The 25,571-nt window shown below is 45.1% G+C and overlaps 2 protein-coding genes across 24 annotated transcripts in view; one reads left to right on the top strand and one right to left on the bottom strand.

Annotated features, from left to right (window-relative positions):
• The window catches only part of LOC121077331 (prefoldin subunit 3), a 39,546-nt gene extending 24,653 nt beyond the window's left edge, over nt 1–14,893 (top strand). For 9 of the 18 annotated variants that reach the window (XM_040572517.1, XM_040572512.1, XM_040572515.1 and 6 more), the window contains 3 exons: nt 391–447; nt 782–889; nt 1,434–5,772. In XM_040572517.1, coding sequence (XP_040428451.1) covers nt 391–447; nt 782–889; nt 1,434–1,448 — 180 coding nt within the window. In that variant the 3' untranslated portion in view covers nt 1,449–5,772. Of the gene's footprint in view, nt 1–390; nt 448–781; nt 890–1,433; nt 5,773–7,593; nt 7,744–8,159; nt 8,568–9,524; nt 9,650–10,691; nt 10,759–11,216; nt 11,316–13,034; nt 13,174–13,675 lie in introns of those variants that run through there. The other 9 variants (XM_040572518.1, XM_040572516.1, XM_040572503.1 and 6 more) reach the window with 4 other exon arrangements.
• Nucleotides 14,838–24,163, bottom strand: RAB39B (RAB39B, member RAS oncogene family). Of its 6 annotated transcripts, none has more exons than XM_040572524.1 (4): nt 23,758–24,082; nt 19,570–19,790; nt 17,157–17,320; nt 14,838–15,129 (listed from the first exon to the last, which is right to left on the bottom strand). In XM_040572524.1, exons 1-4 carry the CDS (start codon nt 23,970–23,972, stop codon nt 15,124–15,126), a joined length of 606 nt encoding a protein of 201 aa, XP_040428458.1. In that variant the 5' UTR covers nt 23,973–24,082; the 3' UTR covers nt 14,838–15,123. The 6 variants fall into 6 exon arrangements, 5 of the variants coding, with proteins under 5 accessions (XP_040428458.1, XP_040428456.1, XP_040428457.1 ...); XR_005823984.1 differs by lacking the exon at nt 14,838–15,129 and adding an exon at nt 18,089–18,254 and having other exon boundaries at nt 17,303–17,320; nt 23,758–24,076; XM_040572522.1 differs by lacking the exon at nt 14,838–15,129 and having other exon boundaries at nt 16,199–17,320; nt 23,758–24,079.
• Between the last annotated feature and the right edge of the window lie 1,408 nt (nt 24,164–25,571).

Raw genomic sequence — 25,571 nt, 5'->3', positions numbered from 1 at the left:
AAAAGTTCTATTTTTGCTGTAAGTCTTGTTAGTGATAGCCTCCTAAGCTGAGAGCCTATCCAGTTTAACAGTCACTATCACTCACGTTACTGTCCTTGCACTTCCCTCCCTCCTCCCCCTAATGATTTTAATTAGTGAGATGAGCATAGTTAGTCAGTCATGTTATGAGACTTGAATCCATCCCTTGGTTAGAATTTCCAGTTTGAATACCTCCTTAAGTAATTTTCTGTCCTTACTCCTTTTGCTGTGCCAGAATGGAGTACATTATCCTGGATATGTAAGTCTATTTCTTGTAAATGTTGGTTATATTAACTATTTGAAAAATGTTTTGTGTATGTTACTAGTATGTACGAGCTTATCTGAAATACATAATGATTTTCTTGATCAAAGGTACCTGCTCCTATCACCTACCCAGTGACCACACCTCAAGTGCCTGTATATGGAATGGTAAGAATTGTGACAGTCTGACCTTCTTGAAAACCTAGTTGTCTACTCTTGCCTGCTCATGGCAGGCATTATTGTTTGAATTGTCCTGCAACTTGTGTGTTGTTTTGCAACATCAACAGCGTGTGAAATCAGATGGATTTTTCACTGTGTGTTGGAAGAAATTAGTTTAAACTTCATACAGAAAGCTTTTTAAAAAAAACTGTGCTATGTATGTTTGCATCTACCTGCTTATTTTCTGTTATACTTTCAATGCAATAAGAGAGCTTCTAGAATTCGAGTTTTGTAGAACTATTTTGTGGGTTGGTTGTTGTATGTTTTTTTGTTTTTCTCTCAGGTACCTTCTCAGATTGGAGCTGCTCCTTTGATGGCACCTCAGTCAATGATATATACGCAGCCTGGTCTAAGGCCAACGAATCCTTTTGCACCTGTCTCTGGAACTCAGGTGAACTGTTCTTTTTAATGAAAGATCACATTGAAACTTCAATCTTAGCAAAAGCAACTAAATACCTCATGAAGGGCTACTAATATATTTCTGCATCTGAAAGGGGGAGGTTCTCAGTCAGGGGCAACAGCTTTTGCTGGTGAGGAAGCAAATTCAGACAGTAAGGGCATGCAAGTGCAGGAAGCAAGGAAGAAACTAAAAATCTGAAATTTAGTGGCTAGTTTTTCACTGTGTCGGAATTAAGAAAATGAGAATGATGAAGGTACGTAGACTTCCTATGGTATTAGCTAGATACTTCCTTTAGTCATGATGATTGGAATACGATGAAAGCTTTCTGAAGGATTGGGCGGTGGTGGAAAAAAAAGGAATGGAGAAGGGATCATTGAAGCTGAAGAAATTGTCATCCAAATATGTTGGTTTTAATGGTCTTTGGGACTTTTTGAGGTGCCAAAACCCAGCTTGCAAGTAACAAGGCATACAAATAGATTCATAGTGAAACCATGTGCTAAGGAAGTGGCATTAACATGTAATCCCTGTTTCACAGATACAGTTCATGTAGAGCTGCCAAAGCCGCAAGATGTGAGAACAACCAAATACTGGTAAAAAAAGAAAGACTGAATTTCATTCTTTTCATGATGTATTCCTGAACAGGACAACCGTTTCTCCCCTGTATAATGTAATATTATTTTGAATTGCAGTGCTTTAGAGATTCTTGTTTATAACAGTCACTGCTGTGTGAAATTGTGTGTTCACTGATTTCTAGATTGCTCAGCAGAAAACTGTATTCTTTGAGGTTGACTTGGAAGGCACAAGCTGGATTCTTATCTTCAGAGCTGAGAAGAGGCTTACATGATTGCTCTGCAACCATGTTCATCAGTGGATTGCATTAGGAAGCTAACTGAGAATGTCCAATCTATTTATTTTCTCCATGAATTCTGTGGCTGTTGTAACCAAGACACAACTCAAATGAGGTTGAGCAATAAAACTTTCATGTGCTCTAATAAATACTCTGATAGAGTAATGCTTGCGTTATAAGGCCAATGTTGTGCAAAATCAGACAGCTCTTTCCGATTATAATAGTTTATCGTAATTTGAAAACTTTATAATGTGAGTTTTAAATGCTGTGAATCAACAAGATATATACATGTTAAATATATATAGAGAGAGAGTAAATTAATAAATTGCTCCATTGGGTTGTCAGCGTTACATTACTAGTTGAGAGGGCCAGGCTCTGGTGTGGGCTGTTGTGGGGTAGGGGAACCGAGTGTGTTACAGAATAGCACGTGTAGCCTCCAACAGGTGACAGTAGGTGCACTTCCATAGAGCATCTTCTCTGCAGATGGCATTTCCTGTAGCTCAAGGAAGACCAGGTTTTGTTACAATGAACGTAGGTGCTCCCAATAGCAGCAAACGGGAGCAATTCAAAGATCTGTTTGCCGACTGCTAATGAGGTAAGAGATCCAATTTTAAAAAAACAAACAAACAAAAAACAACAACTTTAAAAAGAAGTCTGTTAGCTCCCAAAAAAAAGGCAAACCTTGCCATAATGCTGACACTTCAGAACTGTCAACTACATTGAAATTGTCCCACTCTAGAGAATTGCTTGTGCTGCTTTTCTGAAACAAAAACCGCGTTGCAAATCATATAAAAGTAAGTATTTTTAAACGTGTAAATATGTGCAAACTTTTAAATACCTTTTTCTTTAATGCTGCAGTAATCTTTTTCTTCTATAGTATTTTCAAGATAAAAATGCTATATTAAGAAACGTGGGCTTCTGAGAGGAAAATCTTGTAAATGAACTAATTTCTGAAGTACGCTGTTGTTGATGGGTCAGATGTACACACTTCTGGCACATTCTGAGTATTAATAGTCTTTCCCCAAAGCTTAGGTGGGCTATGAGAATACCAAATCTTGTAGTTTTCTATGTCCAGTGAAAAGTGATAGTATAAAAGAAAAAAGTGGCTAATAATAAGGATTAAACAGAATGGGGAGCAACCTTTCTTCCGGAGTTCTGTGGCAGAATACAGTGAAAACCTCTTCTGTAAGGTGAATTCTGTGAATGATATAGCTGGGTTTTCAAAAAAATGAAGTTTTCTATTTTTACCATAAATGGACCTCCAGAGTAGCACATTTTTATCTGTAGATAGTAGGCTATGTAACTGCAGAAATCTCAGTCTGACTGTAAATGCAGGTAGTCCTGAACATCTTGTCAAACTGTCTTTTAGAGAACGTATGAAATGCAACGTTTTCCATATAGTGGGAACAAGCCTTCTCTTTGGACAGATTAAGCATTTAGAGTGGAAAAGTAATATTTCTTAATGCTACAGAAGTGTTTTTGTCAAGTGAAACAGTGTAAAAATTAAAAATGATAAAAATAAACTTGGAATTTGTAGCCACCAACTTCCTGGGATATGTGACATTGCAGGAATTCACAACAGACTCTGGATGCATATTGATTTAAAAGAATTTGGACTGGTATAGCATGATTCAGTGTTTAAGTTGGAATTACAAAAGGGCTTCAAGCTTTAATCCACCTTCCTTGGGTTGAACAATTGTATAATTTTAAGCCCATGTTCTTCAGTGCCTGTAGTTACCCTCTACATGATGAGGGAACAGATGCCATTTAGAATGGGTCATTGTGTTGAGGAAGCCGTTTAAGAAATTGTTAATTCCATTGATGTATTCAGCATTGGAAAGTCGTGAATTCCAATTAAACCAGTAGTTCTAGTAATAAATATCTGGGCATTAATGACAGAGTGCTACAGCCAGGCAGTTTCTAGCACTGCAGCCTGCTAGATTTTTCTCATATTGAGTTGTGTAAGTAATGTTCAGTTACTTTAATAAAATACAAATAAATACCTGGCAAACAGTGTATATATTTGTTAGAAATTTTATTGCAGAGCACTCTGAATCTCTGGAAAGGACTTCACTCAGAAATTGATTTAGTACTAGCTATAGTTTGCACTATCTTCTGGTTTGCTCTGGATTTTTTAATGGTTCTCAGTGTGCTTTCTTGTAGCAAAGCTGTCTGCTAGCAGTTTGTTTAGTATTGGAAAAGGGGAAACAGCCATAAAGTACATCCTAAAAACTCTGCTAAGCTACCTTTTCAGTCTTGTTCAAAATTATTGGTACAATAAAACAGTTACTTTGGATTTATTCTTAGGAAGAATAGGTTGCTTTACACACTTCTCTGCACAAAGGTGCAGTGCGCTGCTTTTTTATCAACCTCTTCTTTGCACTGTGTTGTAACAACATAGTTTGTACATTAGAAGTAAAAAAAAACAAAGACTTAGGGTGCTGTCAAGGCTTTTTTGGCTCTGAACTTGTTCTCCAAAAACACTCTGGAGACAAAGGTTGCTCTTGAGGGTAACTGTAATGGCCTGCAAGAGTGCGACTAGTGGTTGTGATGTAAGAACTCTGAAGAGAGGTGTATATAAATGTGACTTTACTTTTTGTTTTCTTCCAACTCCTTTGATCAGAATCCTGTTCTGAATGCTTCAGAAAGCAGTTAACTCAGCTGTCACTCCATGTTTGTCTGAACAAGGAGGAAGACTTTTGAAGTATGCTGTGTGCTTTGCATTATTGTGCTTTAGTGGGTCATGCGAGCCTGCCTGTTGGGACTTAGCGCTGCTGCAGGAAGGCTGTCTTTCTTGGGGTATACAGTAAGATAACTTTGGGGGGTGTTTGGAAAGGGTGATTGTGTTAGGCCTATTGGGCTTGAAAAGTGTACCTCTTTTTAAATAACTGGGGTTTTATAATGTTCTTTAGATATAGTTTGACTTTGCCTCCAAGAAGTTACTGAATTCAACTTTTTAAATTTTGGACAAATTATATACTAGAGAAATCTCAGTTCTGTGCACATAGTGGTGGAATACTTGTAGGTAAAAATTACAAATGAACTTTTTTAATTAAAAAATAAATAATAAAAAAAAGAAACTTCAGACTACAAGATTGAATACAGGGTGTATCTACATCTGTTTTTTTTCTGTGGCAGGGAGGGTGGGGATACAATTAGAATAGTAAGCACTGTGGATCGGTGCTGAATTTGTATATAAAAAGGAAAACTTCTGTTTTGGGTAGTTTGTATTGTAAGGACAACATCTAAAGGCACTGTATCAGTCATTTATTTCCATTTTAAAGATTATATTTTTGAGCAATGGAAGCTGTACATGTTATCATTTATACATTTACTGGTAGCTAGGAATATAGAAAAACTTGCTATTACTCTGAAGACGTATTTGATTTGTCATTGGTATTTACTGCATCACTACTTTATGCATATGGTTTGTTTAAAGAGATTGTAGTAATTTGTGCAGTTACAAGAATTGTAACATCAAATCTTTCAGTATATCTCCAACTTGTATCTTTGTGATTGAATTTAATCCTGTACCAAATGTTTGGCTGGAATTTCATCCTGGAGCAATGACAAAGTAGGTGCTGGAATAGATTCCCCACCCCTTACATTATTTATTTAATAGGTGTTGTTTTCTATGTTATGTTTTTCCCCATAACAGGTTTGTGCCTTTATTGGATATTTATTTTAAAAAGCTACTTCAATTTAGGCTTTTCAGGCTTTTTTTTTCAGATGTGTTCTTGTATTGGCTGTTCCTGTACATCAGTTCCTTCATTTTACCAGAGTACACAATGTGTGGGAAAAATACTATCCACAAACTGGAAGGGAAAAAAATTGAGGGTTTATGTTCTATTGATTAATATTGTTTTTGTAAAAAGAAGCCTAAGCACAAGACCAGCTGTCTGGCTGTGTTGATATTTTAATCGTGGAACTTCACACTTTGTTAATACACAAACCATTGTTTTTTTAAGATTGTTGCTCATATCCAATCATTTGAAATGTTTTGAAAAATAAACTTTGGCACATGCAAGGCATGTAGGTATGAGACTGTTCTTTAAAGTGTTTGTGGCCTCAGATTTAAGGCTTTCTGTAGTACCAATGGCAGACGATTATCCTGTTACTTTTCTGCGCTTAGATTTAATGTGATATGTCTCACTCAAATCTTAACTACAGCAGTTTGCAAATTCATGCCAGTTTTCCTTTGAGAAGCTGTGACTGACTTCGTGCAGAGTAGTGGGACTTGATTTGGAGGGGGGGGAGTGCAGGGGAAGACACGGGGCTGCTTGTATCAAATGGTGAACCCAAGAGAGAACCTGTTCTTCACATCCAGGTGTCAAATCAGCTTTGGTCAGTGCAAAGTATTTGGTAGTCTCATAATTCTGTACCCTTGGTCACTGTCCTGCAGAGAGTAAGTGTTGTTTTCTTAGATTTGCTTGTTACCCTCAAATCACGCATGAGCTGTGTGAACAGTCTCAAGATAAAAAAAAAAAAAAAAAAGGCATGACAACTTTTAATTGTGCAGTGTTTACTGTGTGCAACTGCCTGTGAGCCTTCTGTTGATTTAAAGCCCTTCTGTACGGAGCATTGTGGGTGGATGTTCTGTTTTTTTTTTTTTAAGAGGTGTTTTGGTTTTGTTTTAGCTTGCCCAAAGTTAGACTTACTGCCTAGCCAGTCAGCATTTCAGTGAGCACTGAGGGCCTGGAAGAGGCGTGCGAACGAGCCCTGTCTTCTGCAGAGGTTTCTGCTTCTAAATTAGAGGCCTTGAAGCCCAGGACTTCTAATAGCTGCACTTTTTATTTATGTAGTTGTAGAGATGTGCTTTGTTCTGAGCTTGCGCTACGCAGCAGCTCGTTCTTGCTGCGTCACTGCCAGCCCAAGGCTTCCCCTTGCTGCTGAAGAACTTGGCCCTAGCACTCAGCTGTTAAGGGACGGGGCCAGCAGGCATTTGCTGCACAGCAGGTTGTGTTCCTGGGCACGTGGGCGTGAGCTGGGTTTGTGGAAGCTGCAGTGCTCCTTCCCAGCAATGACTGCACTAAACTGTAACCAATTCTAACTTTCATAGTAATGAGTACATGATGAAAGGGGGCGGTAGAAATTTAAGTGTATAAGCGCACAGCAACCATTTCCAAAGGAGCGGAAGTAAGGCTTACTGCTATTCTTGTTCCTCGTGGTTCTGTCTAGTACACGAAGATTCAGCTCCTCTCCAGGAGCAGCTGGGAGACGCAGCTCAGGTAACCCACGTCCTTGTAGGAACAGCGGGGCCACCGTTGTGGAGGCTGGGGCGGGCCCTGGGGAGCTACGTGGGGGAGTTGTGGTGGTGGTGGGAGCTGGAGCTCGCCGTGGGCCTCACTCACGCCTCGGCAGCGGCCTGCAGCTCCTGGCCTTCGCCTGCCCCAGGCGGAGGTTTGGGCTGGGACAGCTGCTGGTGCACAGCAAGGGCAGCAACCTTTTGTGTGCCCATCACAGCGGCACTGCCTCCCTTCGGTGTTTTGCGTTGTTGTTGTTGTTATTACTTTCGTCCCCCTTTAACAAATGAACTGAAGACAAGTCACCAGGCCCTACTCGTTTCCTCTCTCCGGCTTTTGTTTCCAAGCTGGGAGCGGTGCTTTTGCTACACCCTGCTCCCTAAGGGCTCCAGAGCCAGGCGCCAGCCCCCAGGGGCAGCCCCCCGCCAGCTCCCCCGGCGGCGCCCACCCCGTTACTCCTCCTCCCCTCCCCTGCCCGAGCGGCCCCACGGGCCCCGTTTTATGAATGGCGAGAGTGGCCCCGCCCCCTGCCGCAGCCCCGCCAATGAGCGCCGCGCAACCCCGCGCCCGCCCCGCCCCCCCGCCGCCCCCTCCCCTCCTCACCCCGGCGCCGCCGTGATGACGTCGCTCCCCCTCCCCTCTCGCGGCGGCGCGCGCGCAGCGGCGGTTCCAAGATGGCGGCGGCCGGCGGCGAGGCGGTGGCGGCGGGGGGCGCGCGGCGCGGGCCCCTCGGCATCCCCGAGGCCGTCTTCGTGGTGAGCCGCGGCGCGGGGCTGTCGCGACAGGGGGCCGAGTCGCCGGCCGAGGGGGCGGTAGGCCGGGGGATGACGCTTCGGGGGGAGCCCCGCGGGGCCGGCGGCGTTGTTGCCGCGCGTACCGGCTGCGTGCGGCGACACCGAGCAGAACGGCGCCGCCGGGGCGGGGCGGGGCGGGGCGGGCGGCTCCCCGCCGCCTTCCCCGCGGGCTCCCGCAGCAGCAGGGCGGGTGCCGGGGCCGCCGCTCGGGAGCTGAGAGCACGGCCGCGGGAGGGTCCTGCCGCCCCGCGGGGAGCAAAGCTCGCGGCCGGCCTGGGCGTCTCCTTCCCTGGAGGACACCGCGGGGCCCCGGCAGGTCTCTGCCGACCCCGTCCGTAGTTCTGCAGCGCGGTGCCGCGACCCAGGCGGGAGGGCCGGTGCCCGGCGCTGTGCTGGGCCGAGGCCCCGCCGGGAGGAGCCGGGCCCCGGGCGTTGGTGCCAGGAGCGGGCAGGGACCAAGCGCTGCTTTTTCTTCCTGTCTCGGGCGATGTGCGCGAGCGGGATGGCTTCCACAAGAGGGAGTTTCATTTCAGCATCCTCGGGCCTCGCTTTTACAACGTCCATCTAATCCCTGGCTTTTCAGCCAGAGCTTCGTAACAGGCCGTCGGGAGGCAGGGATGTTTCCTGCTCTCTTGCTGGTGCAACAGCTCGAGGCGTTCCTCAGGCAATTAGTCTGAAACGCGGTCTCGTGAGTCCTGACTTGCTGTTGTGCTGCCGAGCTCACCGTGCCTGCTGAAGTCTGTTGTGGAGTTCATATTTCTGCTGCAGCTCTGACGTCCTGACAGGTTGAGCAATTTTGTAACAAGTTTCTTTAGCTGAGAGAGCTTACCAGGCATCAGTCAGGAGGGAACCAGCTGTCTGTCTGAGGTTACAAATGTGTTATAGTCCTTTTCTGAGGTGAAACCTCTGGAAGGTACGCGTGTAGTTGTAAGAGGATCACCCAGAGAGGCCTGCGAGCTGTACGGACAGTGACAGAGCTGCTGCCACGGCCAAGCACGGTATTCGTGAATTACACAGAGGCAGCTGGTGTCGGGGTCAGAAGCCTGTGAGCGAGGCATCTTTCCCTAGGCTGAGAGCATGGACCTGAAAAAAGGACCCCCCTGAAAGCTGAGCTGCTTTCCAGGGGTCTGACAGAGGACAGCATCCTCACCTGCTCTGGCTTCTTTTCTGGTTGCTGCTAGGCCTGACACGAATTGCTCGTTCTGTGGGCTCTCTGTAGCTTTCTGCCGACTGCAGAAGGACCTTCCAAAGACTTGTTACCAGCAGAAAGCTTGCTTGAGCTGTTACTGGTTTTCTCCCCTTTGCCTCTCTCTTCTCTGCCACCATGTACGGTTGGTCAGGCCGTGATTCTTTTGCTTCATCAGTCTTATCCTAAATAGCTCCCAATCTGACCAGCCAAAGAGAAGCGTTATCCCTGCTTTGTGGGCAGGGAGTCAAAATTTAGCCACGAGCTGAGGGTTTCTCCTCATTTAACGCCAGCAGGACTGATATCACCACTAACAAATACAGGCAGGAAATGCTCCCTGCATCTGCTGCGTAGTTCTCTACAGAAGAAGAAGGGCGGGTGTTGTGTAGAGGTATGAAAGAAATCAAAATGATTTTGTACTTTACTCCAGAAAAAAAAGAAGTTTGTTTACTTAGAAAAAAATCTAGACTTAGCTGCGAGTAAAATGATAGCACAGTTATATCTGGGATTTCTGTAAAGCTCTTCTAACGCTGAGGGTTTTTCTCTCCCCTTAAAGGAAGATGTAGATTCGTTTATGAAACAGCCTGGAAATGAGACAGCAGACGTAGTTCTTAAAAAGTTGGATGAGCAGTATCAGAAGTATAAATTTTTGGAACTTAATCTTGCTCAAAAGAAAAGGAGGTAAGTCATATTTTTTGCAGAACTGGGAAATGTTTAGCACAGTTGTATTTTTTTGATATAGCCTAGTTTATTTAAATATCCCAATAAGTAAAAAATAGTTGTTAGAGCTAATATTGGCAGTACTTTTGGGAAAAATAACAGCTTTCTTTTTCTCATTCCTGAGAATTATATGCAAAAAAACAACCAACCAACCAAACAAACAAAAAACAGTATTGTTGAATTGGTCCTTAGCCTCTAAGGCTAAAAAGGCTTGTTTTACTGTTGTAATTTCTTCAGTCTAGTTCAGATAAGAATACATTTTATCAGCATCTACTGCATCAAGCCTCTAACTTTTGGGTCAGTAATCTCTTACCTCTGCAGTAGCTTCAGTCTTGATCTGAAGCTAGGTAAGAAGCAAATTCTTAAACCCAGAATCAAAGCATTGAGTAAAACTTCATTTGAGTTAAACTTCTTCCCTGGAGACATGCCCCTGTTAATTCACACCTGGCAGCCTCATTTGGTGCTCGCTGCGGTTGGAGCCTGGCAGGTTTGGGAGGACAGGAGGGCCGGGGAGATCCCTGAGGAGGCAGACCCCTCAGCTCTGGAGGGAGCTTTCAGTTTAACAGTGCCAAGTCCTGTGGCTCTAAACCTTGTGGCTTGTAGACCTCAGTAGAAACACGCTTGTTTTGTTTTACCTGCAGTGGGTTTTGTCTGTGTTTCTGCTGAGGTTTCCCTCTCCTCTGTGGAGGTCAGAAATATGCAGAAACATAGCAGTTCAGCAAATAGGTCTGTGATACTGTATGTGTTTGTTACACTTTGAAATCCCTGTGTGTTGCTCACTTCAGAATGCTGGTGAGCCTCAGTATGCTAAGAGGCAGGTGAAGCAGTAGATGAGATGTCTATACCTGCTATAATCTTTAAAATCTGCATTTATAGGCCTGGAAAGCTGTTCAGAGTTTCAAGTGTTAAAATGGAGGTTGGATTGTATAGTAAAGCTGATCACTTGTTTAGGAAACTTTGTGTCTCTGTAAAATAATAAATTATGACTGTTGTTAATTCACAGGCTAAAAAGTCAGATTCCTGAAATTAAACAGACATTAGAAATTTTAAAACACATGCAGAAGAAAAAGGTAAACTATTTTGAATATCTAATGAGTATGAGAAAAGCTAACTACCTTTCCACCCTAACAGAACACATTGCAAGAAATGTTTTGGAGAGCACACTTAATATGCCTTTATAAATAACAGAATTGTTTTAAAGGTATGTAGTACTTTTTGAAAGCTAGTTCAACACAAGTAATGTTTGGAATGCAAACTTCACTTCTAATAGTGCATAGATTGCAGCTAAGCTTTGACTTTCTCTCCAGTCTTTATAGAGATTTCTACATTGCTTTTAAATATTTTTTAAAATGCTTTAGTCTTGGAACTCTTGACTTGAATGTTGAAGTAAAGTTATGTTTAGTTCTACCAAAGTTAATACTGTACCAATGGCAAAAAAGCAGAAAAGCGTGCTCCTTACTGTACATTTTGTCTCTGACATAAGTTTCTAGTGAAAATAGTAATTTTAAGTTTTATCATTTGTCCCAAGGAATCCACAAATCCAATGGAAACCAGATTTTTATTGGCAGATAATCTCTACTGCAAAGCTTCAGTTCCTCCTACAGATAAAGTTTGTTTGTGGTTGGGGGTAAGTAAAATGGAACTCCTGAAACTGTTTCAATAACGTAGTCTTACAAAAGACAGCGTTTGTTACTGTCTCATCTGTTCTCCTAGGAGATGGGGGCATAACTGTGCTCATGTGTACATAGTAGCGCTGCGTCTTGTCGGTGAAGCAAGCCTAGGAAGACAATTTCAGCACGTTAGTGGAGCTTGTGTTTCTGTTTTGTTTGACGGCTGAACACAGTAAGACCGCAGAGATTCGTAATCTTGCTGAACTGTTTTTTCCCCAAAATCATATTTGTGACTATTTTCCTTATCACGTTGTGGTTCAAATTACGGTGGTAATTGCCTAGGATTGGAATGTGCCAAACAAAACAACTAAGTTTGTTAACTAGCTTCTTGTCTTCTTTATGTTATTTGTATTTAGCACGTTGCTTTCCCTCTTCATGCAAGTTTTGGGGGAAAGATGGGATTTTTGTTCCTCACGGGTACCTGCCAGCATTGAGAGTGGGGTCTGTGCTAAAGACTGGTGGGATCAGAGCTCGAAACACGGATTTCTAAGCACTGAAATAATACCAGGCTGGGATGTTCCGTAGCAGAGGCTTCCTTATCTGTAGCGATAACCTGCTAATGTTTATTTTGAGACTTCTAAATCCCTGGTGTTCCCATGTGTTGGCTGCCAAACCAAACAGCCTGGTTAGGACAGAAGCGTTGTTGACACGTACAGCGTCCTGGCTGATTTGGCAGTTACTCCCAACCTTCTTTTCCATCATAAAAAGAAGATTTCTGTCTGATACCCATTGCTTTCAAGAGGCTGCCTTCAGAATTCACAAACAGAGACTTTCACAGTGCTCCAGGTTTATTTTGATAGAGAATATCAAAGAAAGTTCATGCTGGTTCATACAGAAAAGCTCTCATGAAATACCACAAATGATTTATTCATCATCTTTAGGTGTTCTTGGGCTTTCTGCCTTTTATCCTCCACGTTGCTTACAGTCTGTGTGTTGGGCTACGCATTTTACTATTACTGCAGAAATTATGTCTTCCAGTTATTTAAAAAAGAATGGATTCTATCATTCTTGCATCCATAGTATTTCCTGGACTCGTGTCTAGTTAATAGTACATGGCTCTGTTTAATGTACAGTTCTTAAATGGGACAAAGCTTCACGGGCACATCTTTACTTGGTACCACTTTTTTTCCCCTCTACATGGTAGCTCCTTACTGAAATGAAGATTTGTATATTAAAAATCACCATGTTATCATATTGGACTTTCACACATTTTATATCTTTACCTGTAATAATTTTTGTTAATAGCCATATGTTTTTCCATATTACACATAGATCCTAAGGTTAATCTTGAATGCAGCGAAAATTGTAGAGTTGTGTGACCCTTGAAAGACACTGCTAAGAAACCTGAGGAGGCTCTTGCTTTTCAAACATGGTGGAGATGAGATACTGATACCTAAAAGTTGACTGCAGTCCACAGAGAGAGGAATTCCCTGTTGCTTAGCAATAGGAAGAAAACTTCAAGTCCCCAGGGGGGTTTGTCACTGCTTTGCTGAAGCGATGGAAGCCTCAAGTGGCTTCTGGCATTGCTGGTCCTCAATCTTGTTGTCGTGGTCTGTCAGGACAGGCTCTGTTAATGTGATTAGTTACAAACAATGGTATGAAATACCCGTGCTATGGCTTAGTCCTTACCACTCAAGAGTAAAAGCTTATACAAATCTTTTTTTTTTTTTTTTTAGGCCAATGTGATGCTTGAATACGATATTGATGAAGCTCAGGCTCTGTTAGAGAAGAATTTGTCAACAGCCACGAGAAACCTTGATTCTCTAGAGGAAGACCTGGATTTTCTTAGGGATCAGTTCACCACTACAGAAGTCAGTATCCTTTTAATTTGCAGGGGAGGAGGTGTACGTGAAAGGTAACAGACGTGCTTTTATCTGAGACTGGCTGCCATTAAAATCCTGTAGCACTCCAAGAACTTTGTTTTAGCAGGGAACAAGGTTACTGTGTTTTCAGCACTGGGTGAGGGCTGGTGGCTGGGTGTACAAAGCTCGACTTTGTAGTTGGGTCGCTGTGAAACCTGCTGCGATGGTTGCAAGCCTGGGCTGGGAGTGAGCTGCAGTGGTGGGTCAGTGCTGTGGACTGATGGCCAGGCAGCCACTGCAAAGCAAAACGACCCTTCCTTCCTTCCTTCCTTCCTGCAATTACTGGTATTCCCATGTGTTAAGGCTGTGCACCAACTCAGCTCTTTCATTGAGAGGTTTCTGTAGACTGCTATGAGTAAGCAAAGTAGTCTGGCCAACTGTATAACCTGCTTTTTCCTTTTTCTCTTTTCTTTCATCTGAATGCATGTGCAGTTTCCTTAATTCCACACCCTCAGATATGGCTAGAGTTTATAATTGGGACGTAAAGAGAAGAAACAAGGAAGACCCTTCCAAAAACAAAGCATAGTTTTGCCAATTTTAAATGTGGTTTCAATTTGCAAATATTTTTTATTTAAACACCCCCAAAGTTCATTCTTAAGGGACTGAGTTACTTTAAGCATTTCAGTAAATGGTAAAATATATAAAAACTAATGGTGAGCACCATTTTATTTATTTGTAAACTCAGAATTTGGTTTCATGCATGCTTCATGAAATTACTGATTATTCGAAAAGACACCACGCGGTCCAGCAAAGGACGTAGTATTTTGATCAGACCAGTCTATCCTAAGTAAATTTCTACCTGGAAGTTTGTCTGAGAAGGTGAGGTGCATGTATGAAACCGAGTCTGACATTTTAGCAGGTTAAGGTAACGCAAGGGTTTACTTTTTCATCTCTGTGTGCAGCTGATAAAGTCAGCACGGGCTGGGAAGACATGCAGCTATATTGTTCTAGGAAGCAGGAAAAATACCGTCACGTCTTGGATTTTGTTTCTGTCAGGTACTTCTTTGGCAGCATCAACCTACAAGCATTCCTGAATATACACCTTGGATAAACTTGGTTTTAATAATTATTTGTTAGTTAACTGCCTGTTACTGAACTCTCAGCACTTTACAAACAACAGTTTGCGACTTGTCTTCAGAGAAAAATGGTAAATGGAGTAAACAGCACAAGCTATGTCAAGACTGCAGGTGCTCTCACCCTGTTCTTTTTCATACACATGCACACGCTGCTTACTTTTGCAAATGTCTTGAACCAGGACACAAAAATGCTGGCAGCCTGTAAACACGAGAATCCCCATTTGCGATCCCTTAGACAAGATGTCCAGTTGAAATGTCTTAACACTCTCAGCCTCCTCAGTGGTGAAACCTGTATTAGAGAAGGATGGTTGACTGCAGTCTGACTTCTGGTGTTAAGAGTTGGAATGTTTTTTTTGGTTCTTATGAAGCCTTGCAAGATTGTTGCCTTTTACCTCTGCAGTATCTCTCTAAAATGAAATGCTCGTTGGTGATGTCAGTGGCTAATATTCACATTCTGTGACTAGGAATACAGGTTTCGCTGCGAAATAAATGCAAATGTTAACTGTTCAAACTTCATGTAAGAAACAATATACCTGTAAAGTTTTTGTACTTTTATTTCATGATATTAAAATAGTGAAACTAAACAATTGCGGCAAACACCAGTTTTTGCGCATCTTTCTTTGTGGGAGAAAGTCACGAATATGATGCACAATCTTTCATAATGTTTCCTCTCTTAATTGCGGGCAGGGGAGTGAAAAATTTGGTTGAAGCAGCAGCAGGAAGTGTAGCTGTTGAATACTGGAGTGAGTCAAATGGGGGCTGTGAGTCAGCACATCTGAGTTGTGAACAGAAGCAATTGATTTGACAGCACCGTGGCTGTGGAAGAGTCAGAGCTGCAGGGATGGGAATAAAAGATGTAAGTCCTCAGTGCTGGTCACAAGTACGTACCTGGGCTTGGCTCATCCACACCTGTTTTTTTTCAGGGAGATGCTCTTTTTTCTGGTGTCTTTGACTAGGAGAGGAGTTGAAATCTCAAGTGTTATCTGACTAGCAGGGATCTCTGCCCTTTGCTATGCTAGGCTGAAGCTGGGGCTGCTCACACTGCAGGCTGCTTCGCTCCCTTTCTTTTTAAGAGCATCAGCAATGACAGGAGAGGCAGCTGCAAACATGTCCTGATTTCTTTTGCAATTTTCTCTTCTATTTGGACTAATGAGATCCCAACAGGCTGAAGCACTTCCCCTCCTCCCCCCACTGCTGCTTCTCTCGCTGGTCCTATGGCAGCAATTGCTTTTCTTTGTCGTGCACAATGAAATGATGAGTTAAGCATTTATGCACTAGCTAAAAAAACCCGACTGTGTGCGGCTCCCAATGACCTAATGCTGGTACTGGTGTGGGGGAGGTGCGCAGCATCAGAGCTGGAATTGCTCAGCAGGGTCAAAATGTATCTGGCTGCGGGAGGAAGGGGTGAGATGGCTCAAAACTCTGGTTTTGGTGTAGGTTTTTTTGTTTGCTTGATACCAAGTTAAAAATTTCACAAACAACTCTGGCTTCCATACAGCTGATCTGGCCAGTGCTGCCTTGTCCTTTGTTGTTACATGTTTGTTAAGAGTACAAACAAGGGTCTTACGCTGCTACTTTGCTGTGTGACAAGTCCCGCCTGCTGAGAAACGCCTCCTGTAGGGTCTACAGCTTCTTTTGGCTACTGCTGTAGGGAACAGGGTGGTGTTGGTTTCAGAATGGCCAGTGTTTCTAGAGTTGCACTGGTTCTCTCAGCACCGTAGCTGGCTGGTTTTGAAGATCTGATCAATAATGTATAGCTGCTAGCGTTGCAAAGATCCTGTTTATTGTTGAGCTAGTCAAATACCAGATTTTTCTGTTAGGGTTGTTGTAGAGAAGTGGGACAGGTATTAAATAGCTTACTGGTAAGAATGGGAAGGGGAAAAAAAAAACCACCAGAGTTTCTTCACAAGTTTTGAATTCACATTATCACAGTAACCATTTTGCTAAATACAAGCATATTTCCAGTCACATACAGACAGCTAAATACAGCATTATTTTCACATTTCGTTACAGTGCATAACAGAAAGCGAGGAAAGTGTATAGTATGCTTTTATTCTGGAGGTTCAGAGCAATTTCAATCTAACATGCAGATTGTTTTTAACGTGTGGTAGAGACCACAAAGTTAGCTTTTTCTTTTTTTTTTTTTTTCTTTTTTTGAAATTTTTGTCCTAGAGTAAAAGAGCTCCTGACATTTATCCTGTGAAAGGTATGACCTTCTGGTTTCTCTAAATCCCTCTTGTACTAGAAGTCAAAGCATTAAAACCAGTTGTTAGAAAAGAATTCTTAGCATAGCCTGTAAGTTCATCTTAGAAAAAACATTCCAAATTTTGTACAGATGAATCTACATCTCCTATATTTTAATAAGCTGTCTAGAAAATACAAGGAATTAGAAAAAGATGTATATAATGATTTCTCTATCATTTAATATAACCACTTATTACCTCTAAGTAGTTAAGACTGCATACATTTCCTTCCGTACTGTTCCTTGTCAGAATTATGATACTTGTATTTTTAAATTGAGTATTTACTCTGAAGATCTGAAGGTACTTACTTATTTAGGTTTTCTGGAATTTCTCTCTGGGAGCAGAAAGGCCCTGAGAGGGAGAAGGGGAATGTCCAAACCCATTAAATAAAATATTGGTCGCCTTGTGAAAAGTGATCTTGTCCCTGCTGGCCAGGTTCCTGGACAGAGGCTTACAGGATTTTACTATTGCTAAAACTCTGCTTGATCCAAGTTTTAACTGCCTTTAATGTAGCAGTCAAGCTCTGCCCTTTAGGACAGCTGCTGCCCTCAGCTAGGCAACCCAGGACACACCTTGTGAATAGCCAGACCTTGAAAGAAGAGAATGAAAGAACTGACCCTTTCGTATGTGTTTGTCCTTGCCTTTGTGAAAACAGGACTAACCGTCCCGGTCTGAGCAAACCTTGCGCTCTCCACTGGTGTCAGCAGAAGCTGAAGGTAGAGAGCCCATGGTAACCACGCTCCTGTGGTGCTCTGCATCAATCTTCTCCAGCTTTGCTTACCTAGAAAGAGATTTTGTAAAGAGAGATTTTTTTTTTCTATCTTCAGGGCACTCAACTTGACCAGCACTGAACCTGCCTGGAATTCAGTGGGCCTTAGTATGAGGTTTTCAATGTATTTGTAGCCTTTTCAAGACTAAGCAGGGGGCCTCAGCAGTGACAAGCTTACTGAAAGGTGCTAGACCATCGCCACCCCTCCCTCAGTCTCATTTGCGACCGGTGCCCTCCCAGCAGGTTCCAGGAACTGAAATTCTATGAGAACATTCAAAAAAAAAAATTAATTTTCAGGGTGGTTGGTTTGTTTGTTTTTCAGCTTAAATATGGAAACCTTTTTTTTTAAATTATTACTCATACAGACCTGCTCAAGTGCTGCAAACTGGAACAGGTTCAAGGGAGACATAATCTGAACTCAACAGCAATCAACACCCCCACTTTCATTGATGGGGGTAGCTTAAAAATCTGTGACTATTATTTTATTTTCTACTTAGAGGCCTAAAATCAAACACTAGATGCTTCCTGTGGTTTCACCTAATCCCTCCCACCCATTAGTAGTTTGGTGTGTAAAGCTTTCACACTTAAGTAAAAAAGTCACTATCATTTTGTTTGTTTTTAATAGATTGAACTTTGCTACAGGGGCCTGGTTACCCTGCTGCATTTCAAAAACTGGTTAAAACTTAGAAGAAGCAAAGCTCAAGTGCGGAACAGCATTCCCAGAAAACAGCCACCTACACAGAGCTTTTGTAACAACAGCTATCATCTACCATGACCAACCTGAGATGGATCCTCTTTTGTCAAATTAAAACATGGAGGAAAACAGATTTTACTCTTGCGCTTGTCTTGTGGCTTTCCTTTTCACCTGCTCGCACACTTCTGTTCTGTGCTCCTCCTTCCCCGGGCTAGTTCTCTTCGTCCACAGATGCCAAGAAAGAAAATGACCCTTTAACAGCAGAAAGTAGCGATGGAAGCTGTTGCTTTCCACACTATTTAACTTCTATAAAAGCAAATCTCACCTTTGAGGATGTCTGATACACCTGAGTTAAGCTTTTCAAGTTTGTTTGTTCCCTCCCCCCCCGCCCTTTCCATTCCTCCTATTGGCCTTGGCTGGCAAGACACCCAAAATGTCAGCACAGTGCTGTTGGCAAGACAGAAATGTTGGCGTGCCCCACCTGGACACAACATTCCAGCCTTAAAACCCAGCATATGAGCACATGGGTCTCTCTTTATGCTCCTGACCACGTAACGCTATTGGAAAGCCCTGAACTCGGGGTACGTTCAGGGTACACACCTAGGCAATAAATATTTTTAGAATGCACTGAATAATTACTACTGGAGCAGGCATTGCCACTTGCAATCCCAGTTCAGCACAGCAAGAAAAGCACTACTGGAGAGGTCCTTTGACTTTTCATTACCAATAAAATAACTATTTTCCTCTTGAAATTCCACAGAATAGGCTTTGCTACTGACCTGTGTTCAAGAACGTAAGGAAAAAAAAAAAGAAAAAAAAAAAGTGTGCATACTATGTCAGTAAACTTTTCCTGTGGCATTGGCCTTATGAGGAAATGGTACCCGTGCTGCCTTTACACCTTTCTGGTAATAAGCAGCTGACACAAACTAAGCTGTCCTCTTTCTTTCTCTCTGTCTGCCAGTTTGTCAGACTACTACACTAGCTGTACTGTGGCTTCGATACCCGGCACAGAGCTATAGAGTTACTTAAAACAGGACATGTACAGTACCCTGGCATGTGCCAGCCCATTCAGAGCTGCTTATGTACTCTCTGTACCCTGCTGCCGCCCCTCATTTCCGCTGCCTGTCTCCTTACAACGTCTGCATGCACCCTCGCTCACTCGCCGTTAGGTTTGTAACCCCCCCAGTTCTGAAAGGTCAGATGGAACAGAACATCGCTTTCCTGGGGCTGTCCTCGCGTCCAAAACAAGGTGGGAGGCTGTTCACAACAGGAGTGTCGCTCTCCCTTCTGTCACACTGAGTTCACTTAGTAAAGTACATTTGGTTAGTAGAGTTCATCACCACTTTTCTCGCTAGAAGAGCTCAGCACAAGCACCGCCTATCTGATTTCACCACTTCTTCTGAAGAGTGCACTACGTTTGGGACAAACCCGCTCTTTACCCCTTCCCATCCCTCCTGGATTGAAATTTCCCCCCTTTTAACAAGCTCGTATATATCTCGAGTCAGATCAGTGAAGGCCTTCTCCACGTTAATGGCATCCCGAGCAGAGGTCTCAATGTACTTCATACCATAAGCAGCAGCCAGTTTCTCAGCCTCGTGCCTGGTGACCTGCCGCTGCGTGTCAAGGTCACACTTGTGACCTACCAAAACAAAGACGATCTGGTAGGGCTGGACGTGCACCTTGGTCTCTTCTAGCCACTCATGGACGTTCTGGAAGGACCTGCGGTTTGTAATGTCAAAGAGGAGGAGTCCACCAACCGAGTTCCTGTAGTAGGCTCTGGTGATGGACCTGGAAAAGAACGAGCCACAAGAAACACGTAAGTCACAGCTAGCTGGGAGGAATGGCACAGCAAGTTTCGCCTGGTTTTTTGCTCATTTTTCTTGGTTATTTTTTTTCTTAACCCAAACGTGGCACTTCTGAACGTTTGTCTGTGCTTTAGAAAGCAGCATTACTGCCACCTTGTCTGCCCTGCAGACTAGACGACAGAGAATGCCATTCAGGTCATGTCTTACTGCTTTGGCTTGTGCTCTGGAGATCTTGTCATTCAAAAAGATAACCAATTTTGGCTTAAAAACTTCATCCTCGGGCAACTGCTCCACTGATTCATTACTGCTCTGTTCAGAACCTCCCTATACACCATTTTTGGCCTCTCCTGTCTATCGAGGCTTTCCATACGCTCTTTGCTAGTAGTCGAATGAGTCCCCCCCCAGCTGTATCTCAGTACCTGGATCGGTTTGGCTGACCCATTGGTTCGGCAGCACTGTAACAACTCAAAGGGTTTATTTGGACCCAAACACCCACTGATAGAAATATAAAAGGCAAGGAGGGAAGCCACTGAGTCTGAAGGCAGCTCACGGAGCTGCACACCCCGCATCCACCCAAGGCCTCGGCACACGCACACAGACATCCACCCTGTGCCTTTTCCTGCCACTTGTCAAGCTGACGGGACGCACGACTCCAGCTAACACACTAACAGGAGCATCCAGGTTGATCCCCCGCGTAACAGCAACCTGATACAGCAGCTTCCAAGGGGAATCTGCATTAGTGGTGGTCTTGTTCCTCCCAAATCCTGAAGAAGTTAAACAGTAACCCAGAAGCCACCCAAACCACAGGCTGAGAGCTGGAGACCATCTTCCACAATTCTTCAATGCAGCCATAAGCAGCACGACATCAGCTAACAGAGGGCTACAGAGAATGCAGTTCAACGACTACTACACATGGGAAAAGCAAGACACTGTAAAACTGGTGTTTCTGCAAAGTCACGGATTAGTTCTAAATCCAGAAGCACTGATCGATTTCAGTCCCTGGAGGAATTTACACTGGGACATGAACTTTTCTTGCTGGGAAAGTGTAAGCACTACTGCAGGTTTACCTTGGGACAAGTCTTCTTCAGTCATTCAAGACTCTTGTTAGAGGTTGTTCTGTCCTATAACGTGCATAGCTAGTGAAACTGCCCCAAAAAGGACTAGTTGGCTTTTTCAAGGTTTGCTTTATCAACAGACATGCAACAATGAGTGAAAATCCACAGCCAAAATTGAAGAAAGCCAGAAATGGGGAAAAAAAATAAGAGTTGGCTGCGCTTGGACAACTTCTTCCTCTCCGTTATCTGGCCCAGGGACAACAGCAGCTCTGCACATTTGGCACCGAGGGAATTAGATCTGCCTTTTGCTCTCCAGCCAACTGCAAGCAGATACTGGTGCTCTGAAGCCCCCACCACCACTGTCACAGGCATTTCTGCTTCTCCCTTGCGTTCAGCGCATCAGCCCTGGCTGCTCCTGCCAACATCAATGATGCCTCAGGTACTCCTGAAAGACATGACAGGATCTAAGCTGAACGCTGCTTTGAGGTAAAACTAGGTGAAGGTCTCAGTGCCTTTTCTTAAAGCCTTTTCCACAGACTTACTGAGCCCTTACTGAGCCGCAGGAGGCAAGCTACACTGCCTTCATACTGCACGTCACTGCCCAGCTCCCTTCCAGACCCCTACCCAGCTCCTACCATCCCTCATCCCACCACGCTCGCACCGCAGCAGAGCAGTGGGGCTATTCGCACCCATTTTAACCAAATATTAACATAGAAGTATTGCCTCTGTGTGGGAAGCCTCCCCTGCTCTGTTGTGTACTCGTGGTGGGGCTCCTCTACCTGGGGTCCTCCGCTGTCTGTTTGAGTCTTTCCCTCTCAGCCAAGGGAGAGCTGCCAGCTGGAGGGAAGCAGCTCTTCTGTAGGTGGTGGTACACATTCCCAGCGGGTGAAGGCTGCACATGCTTCTGCTTTTGTTAGCATTACACAACATCACGTTTCAGGCAAGAAATCGGAGTATTTGAGCAAACCGAGGTGGGCAAAACCTGCTGGATCCAGGAAGAAATGGGCCCTGCTCTTCGACAGCTCAAGAACAGCCTCAGCGCTGCCCCAAAGAGCAAGGTTTTGGGGCTGATCCGACAAAATGGCGAGGCACATACTTAACCGTAATTTAAGCCTTGACTGCACAGAAATTGCTTCCCATTTATTGACAGTGAGACAACTCACAACAGGGGTCAGGAAGAGCAAAAACGTAGCACAGATGCAGACCAGCAAATGCCAACAAGGTATCTTCACGATAACTACAGTGGTTTCTTTTGTGTGGGACAGCCTTCAAGCTAGTGCAGAGCAGGCTAGAAATGCTAAAAATCGAGAGCTCTGTGAAAAAGGGGAGATTATTCTGAAGAATTTCCTTCTCAAGAGATTTCCTGCACTATGACAAAAAAGTTTAAGGGTTCTGGAGAGCACGTGCACTACCATGCTTCTTGCCTACGCTCACAAGTCTGAGAGGCTTCTGCTTATCCCCCAAAAAACTGTATTTTGCCTTTTGACAAGAAAAACAGCCTGCAGGAGAAGCCCAGGAGCTTTATGGGGCATGATTTCTCACAGGGTTAATAATGACTTGAAAGAGATAAACACAAAACAGATTTTTTTTGCCCAATTTTGTCATAGTTCACAGTATACCACACAGGCAGCTGGGTTTGCTCACTTCGCTCTGTCTTTTCACATTGGGAATTTAAGTCTGCACTTTGGCAAGGGCCTTCCAAAGTGGCACAATGCCTATTTTTGTGTCAGTCACTGCTTCTGTCCCTTACACTCTTTCTGCTGAATGCTGCTGCCCATCGCAGCGGCGCAGCCTGCCCTTGTGCTGAAGGTTGCCTGCTCATCATGCTTACAACCCGAAGCCAGGCTGGGTCAAGCACCAGCACGAAGGGTAAGCAGCCTCCAGGGCCCCAAACCTCCTGGCATTTTAAAGAAAGCAAACTGAAGCCATCTGACAGCTTTTGCTCCTCACAGCGCAGGCACAACCACGAGACGGCACACGGCCGTGTTTTCTGAAGACCCAAAGCTGGAATCTGACGCAACTGAACGTTACAGTACCACCTCTCTCAGCGGAATAAGGCACCAGCTCCTAGCCCGAGGTACCAGACAAAAAACCTGTCCCTGGATAGGGACCAAGTACGGCACATCCCGGGCCAGGCGCCAGCACCACAGATGCAAGTGAAGGCTGGGGGGCGGGAGCAGGGGAGATTTCATTTATTCAATGAAACCAAAACACTCCTCAGGCGAGTCATCACAGCACAGAGGCAGAAGCTATGTGAAGCTGCGCAGAGACTCGGAGCAAGGCAAGTGCTTCCGGAGGGAGCATCACGAAAGAGCAGCTGAGGGTCAAAGATGCATGAAAAATACACGCAAATTACGTGGGGAGCTAAGGGTACACTCACACCCCTTTCGAATTAGCACAGTCGGAGCAGGACTTGTCCTGTGGCAACGTCAGCCCTTGTTTAGATGGGGCCGAGCCTGCTCCGACCACAGGAGTGGGATTTTGCCACAGAAATCTGCAGGAGCTGTTGGCACAGCCCGACATGCAGCCCTTATTTCTCCCAGTCGAGCCTTCAGGGGTATCACTGACCCTCTGGCATTGCCCGTGCCCTCACAGCGTGGCACCCTCCTGCACGGCCACAGCCGAGGGCTGGTCCTGGCCTTTCTGCGGCCGATACCTACCGCAGGGCTTACAAAAACCCGACCGTGTGCTCCTCTGCCCTAGTGAGCCTACACGCAACCGCGGTCCGTGGTGACAACAGTCCTGCTCCTCACACCGACGGCTGCAAACAGATAAATAAGCCAATAAACGCAAGCGATATAGAGCCATGAAATGAAATAAAAAGCGAGGGGTGAGGTTCGCCTCTCCTTTGTCTCACCCGCCGGCAGCAGCGGCCCTGCCCGCCCCGCTTCTCACCGGAACCGCTCCTGGCCGGCCGTGTCCCAGATCTGCAGCTTGATCCTCTTGCCCGGCTCGATCTCCACCAGCCTGGAGAAGAAATCCACGCCCACCGTGGGGTCGGAGATCTGGGCGAAGCGCCCCTCGGTGAAGCGACGGATGAGGCAGGACTTGCCCACGGTGGAGTCGCCGATGACGATCAGGCGGAACTGGTAGAGCCAGATGGCCTCCATGCTGCCGCCGCCCGCCTCAGCGCCCGCACCGCCACCGCCACCGCCGCCGCCGCGCCGCCTCCTTCGTGCCGCCCATACCCGGCCCAGGGGCGGCCGCCGCCGCCGCGCCGCTCAGGCGGGCCCCGTGGCGCGGCCCGGCCCGCTGCCGCCGCCGGGCTGCGGTGGAGGCGCGGCCGAGGCGCGCTGTAATGGCGGCAGCGCTGCACCGCACTGCCGGGAGGAGCCGCCAGCCGCGGACCGCCGCCGCCGCCGCCGCGGGCGCCGGGCGGGGGCGGAGCGGGGCGGGACCGTGACGGGAGGCCGGGGGGGCAGCGCTGAGGGGACCCGGGGCTGAGGGGAGCCCGCGCGGAGGGAACCCTGCGCTGAGGGGAGCCCCGGTGGCTGAGGGGAGCAGGGGTCCAGGCGGACCCCGAATTAAGGGGAAGCGCAGGGCCGAGGCTGCTTCTTCCGAGCTCTTCCCAAAGCGTGAGGGGAGCGGAGCGGGGTGCGCGACGGCTCTACGCGTTTCAAACCTTCCTCTCAGTTTCAGAAATGTAGGGTCCTCACCGCTTGTGAGGAAGCTAGTTGTGTGACTAACGAACTGACGAAACGCAGCATGCACGCATATATCTGCATGCGTATGTGTTTATATGTGATGCACGTAGAGTCTCAAAAATGAAAACATCTGGAAATTAAATGCCCCAACACCACAAATCTTAAATCCATTTTCCCTCACTCTGTTCATACGTGCTCAGGCCTGCGTAGAGGCGAGGCACACTGCTCAGGAACCTGACAGCAGCACCCTTAGCGCTGTCTGCCATCACAGCATTTCCACACATCCCCACACACCCCTCAGCTTCAACGCCCCCAATGTACCTCAGACTTGAAGATCTCAGCCAGAGGCAGCACACGGCACGTCCCGAGCAGGAGTGGTGCCATGCTCGTGGGGTACGGCTCGGCTCGAGCTTCTTCGGCACTTCCAAAGCAGAGCTGTGGTCTCTGGAAGGGAAAATGATCACACATAATTATTAAAAATCTTGACTATATTGTGTGTATTAAGTTAAACAAGCATCAAACTTTTTTTATTATTTAGGAAACATGTTTTTAATACATTGATTTCATTAAAGAGCCCTGCCTGCATGACCACTATTGAAATAAATGCATTCGCAGTGACTGTTATACTTCTTTAATCCTCAAAAAAGGGCATTTATATAGGTATGAGCTAGTTATCCAGCTTGCAAATTGGACGAGGACATCAGAGAGACCACTTCAGAGCTTGGGGAAAAATGGCAAGGAACATTTTCCTTGAAATATGGTACATTTATTAAAAAACAACCAACCCAAAAGATCCTATTTTACAGTACCTCAGGACAGGAAAGAAAACTGATGAAGCAACCTGCACAGCAACAGAAAAAAATATTAAACCTATAAATCCAAGTTACCAGTACATTAACCAGTGACATTGCCAGCACGGCTTTGTGGGGATCTGTTGCATTTAGCTGTATGATTTCTGAGCGTTTGATGCCCATTACTTCAAGCCCACAACAAATTGTGGTTTCTCCGAACCCTTTTCCTTTCGCTCCTCCTCCCCACACGCTCACCATCTCCCCGGTCCATTTC

Source organism: Cygnus olor, chromosome 13 (genome assembly GCF_009769625.2).
Source record: "Cygnus olor isolate bCygOlo1 chromosome 13, bCygOlo1.pri.v2, whole genome shotgun sequence".
In the NCBI taxonomy this organism is placed as follows: domain Eukaryota; kingdom Metazoa; phylum Chordata; class Aves; order Anseriformes; family Anatidae; genus Cygnus; species Cygnus olor.
This window is presented reverse-complemented; position numbering and strand designations above follow the sequence as displayed.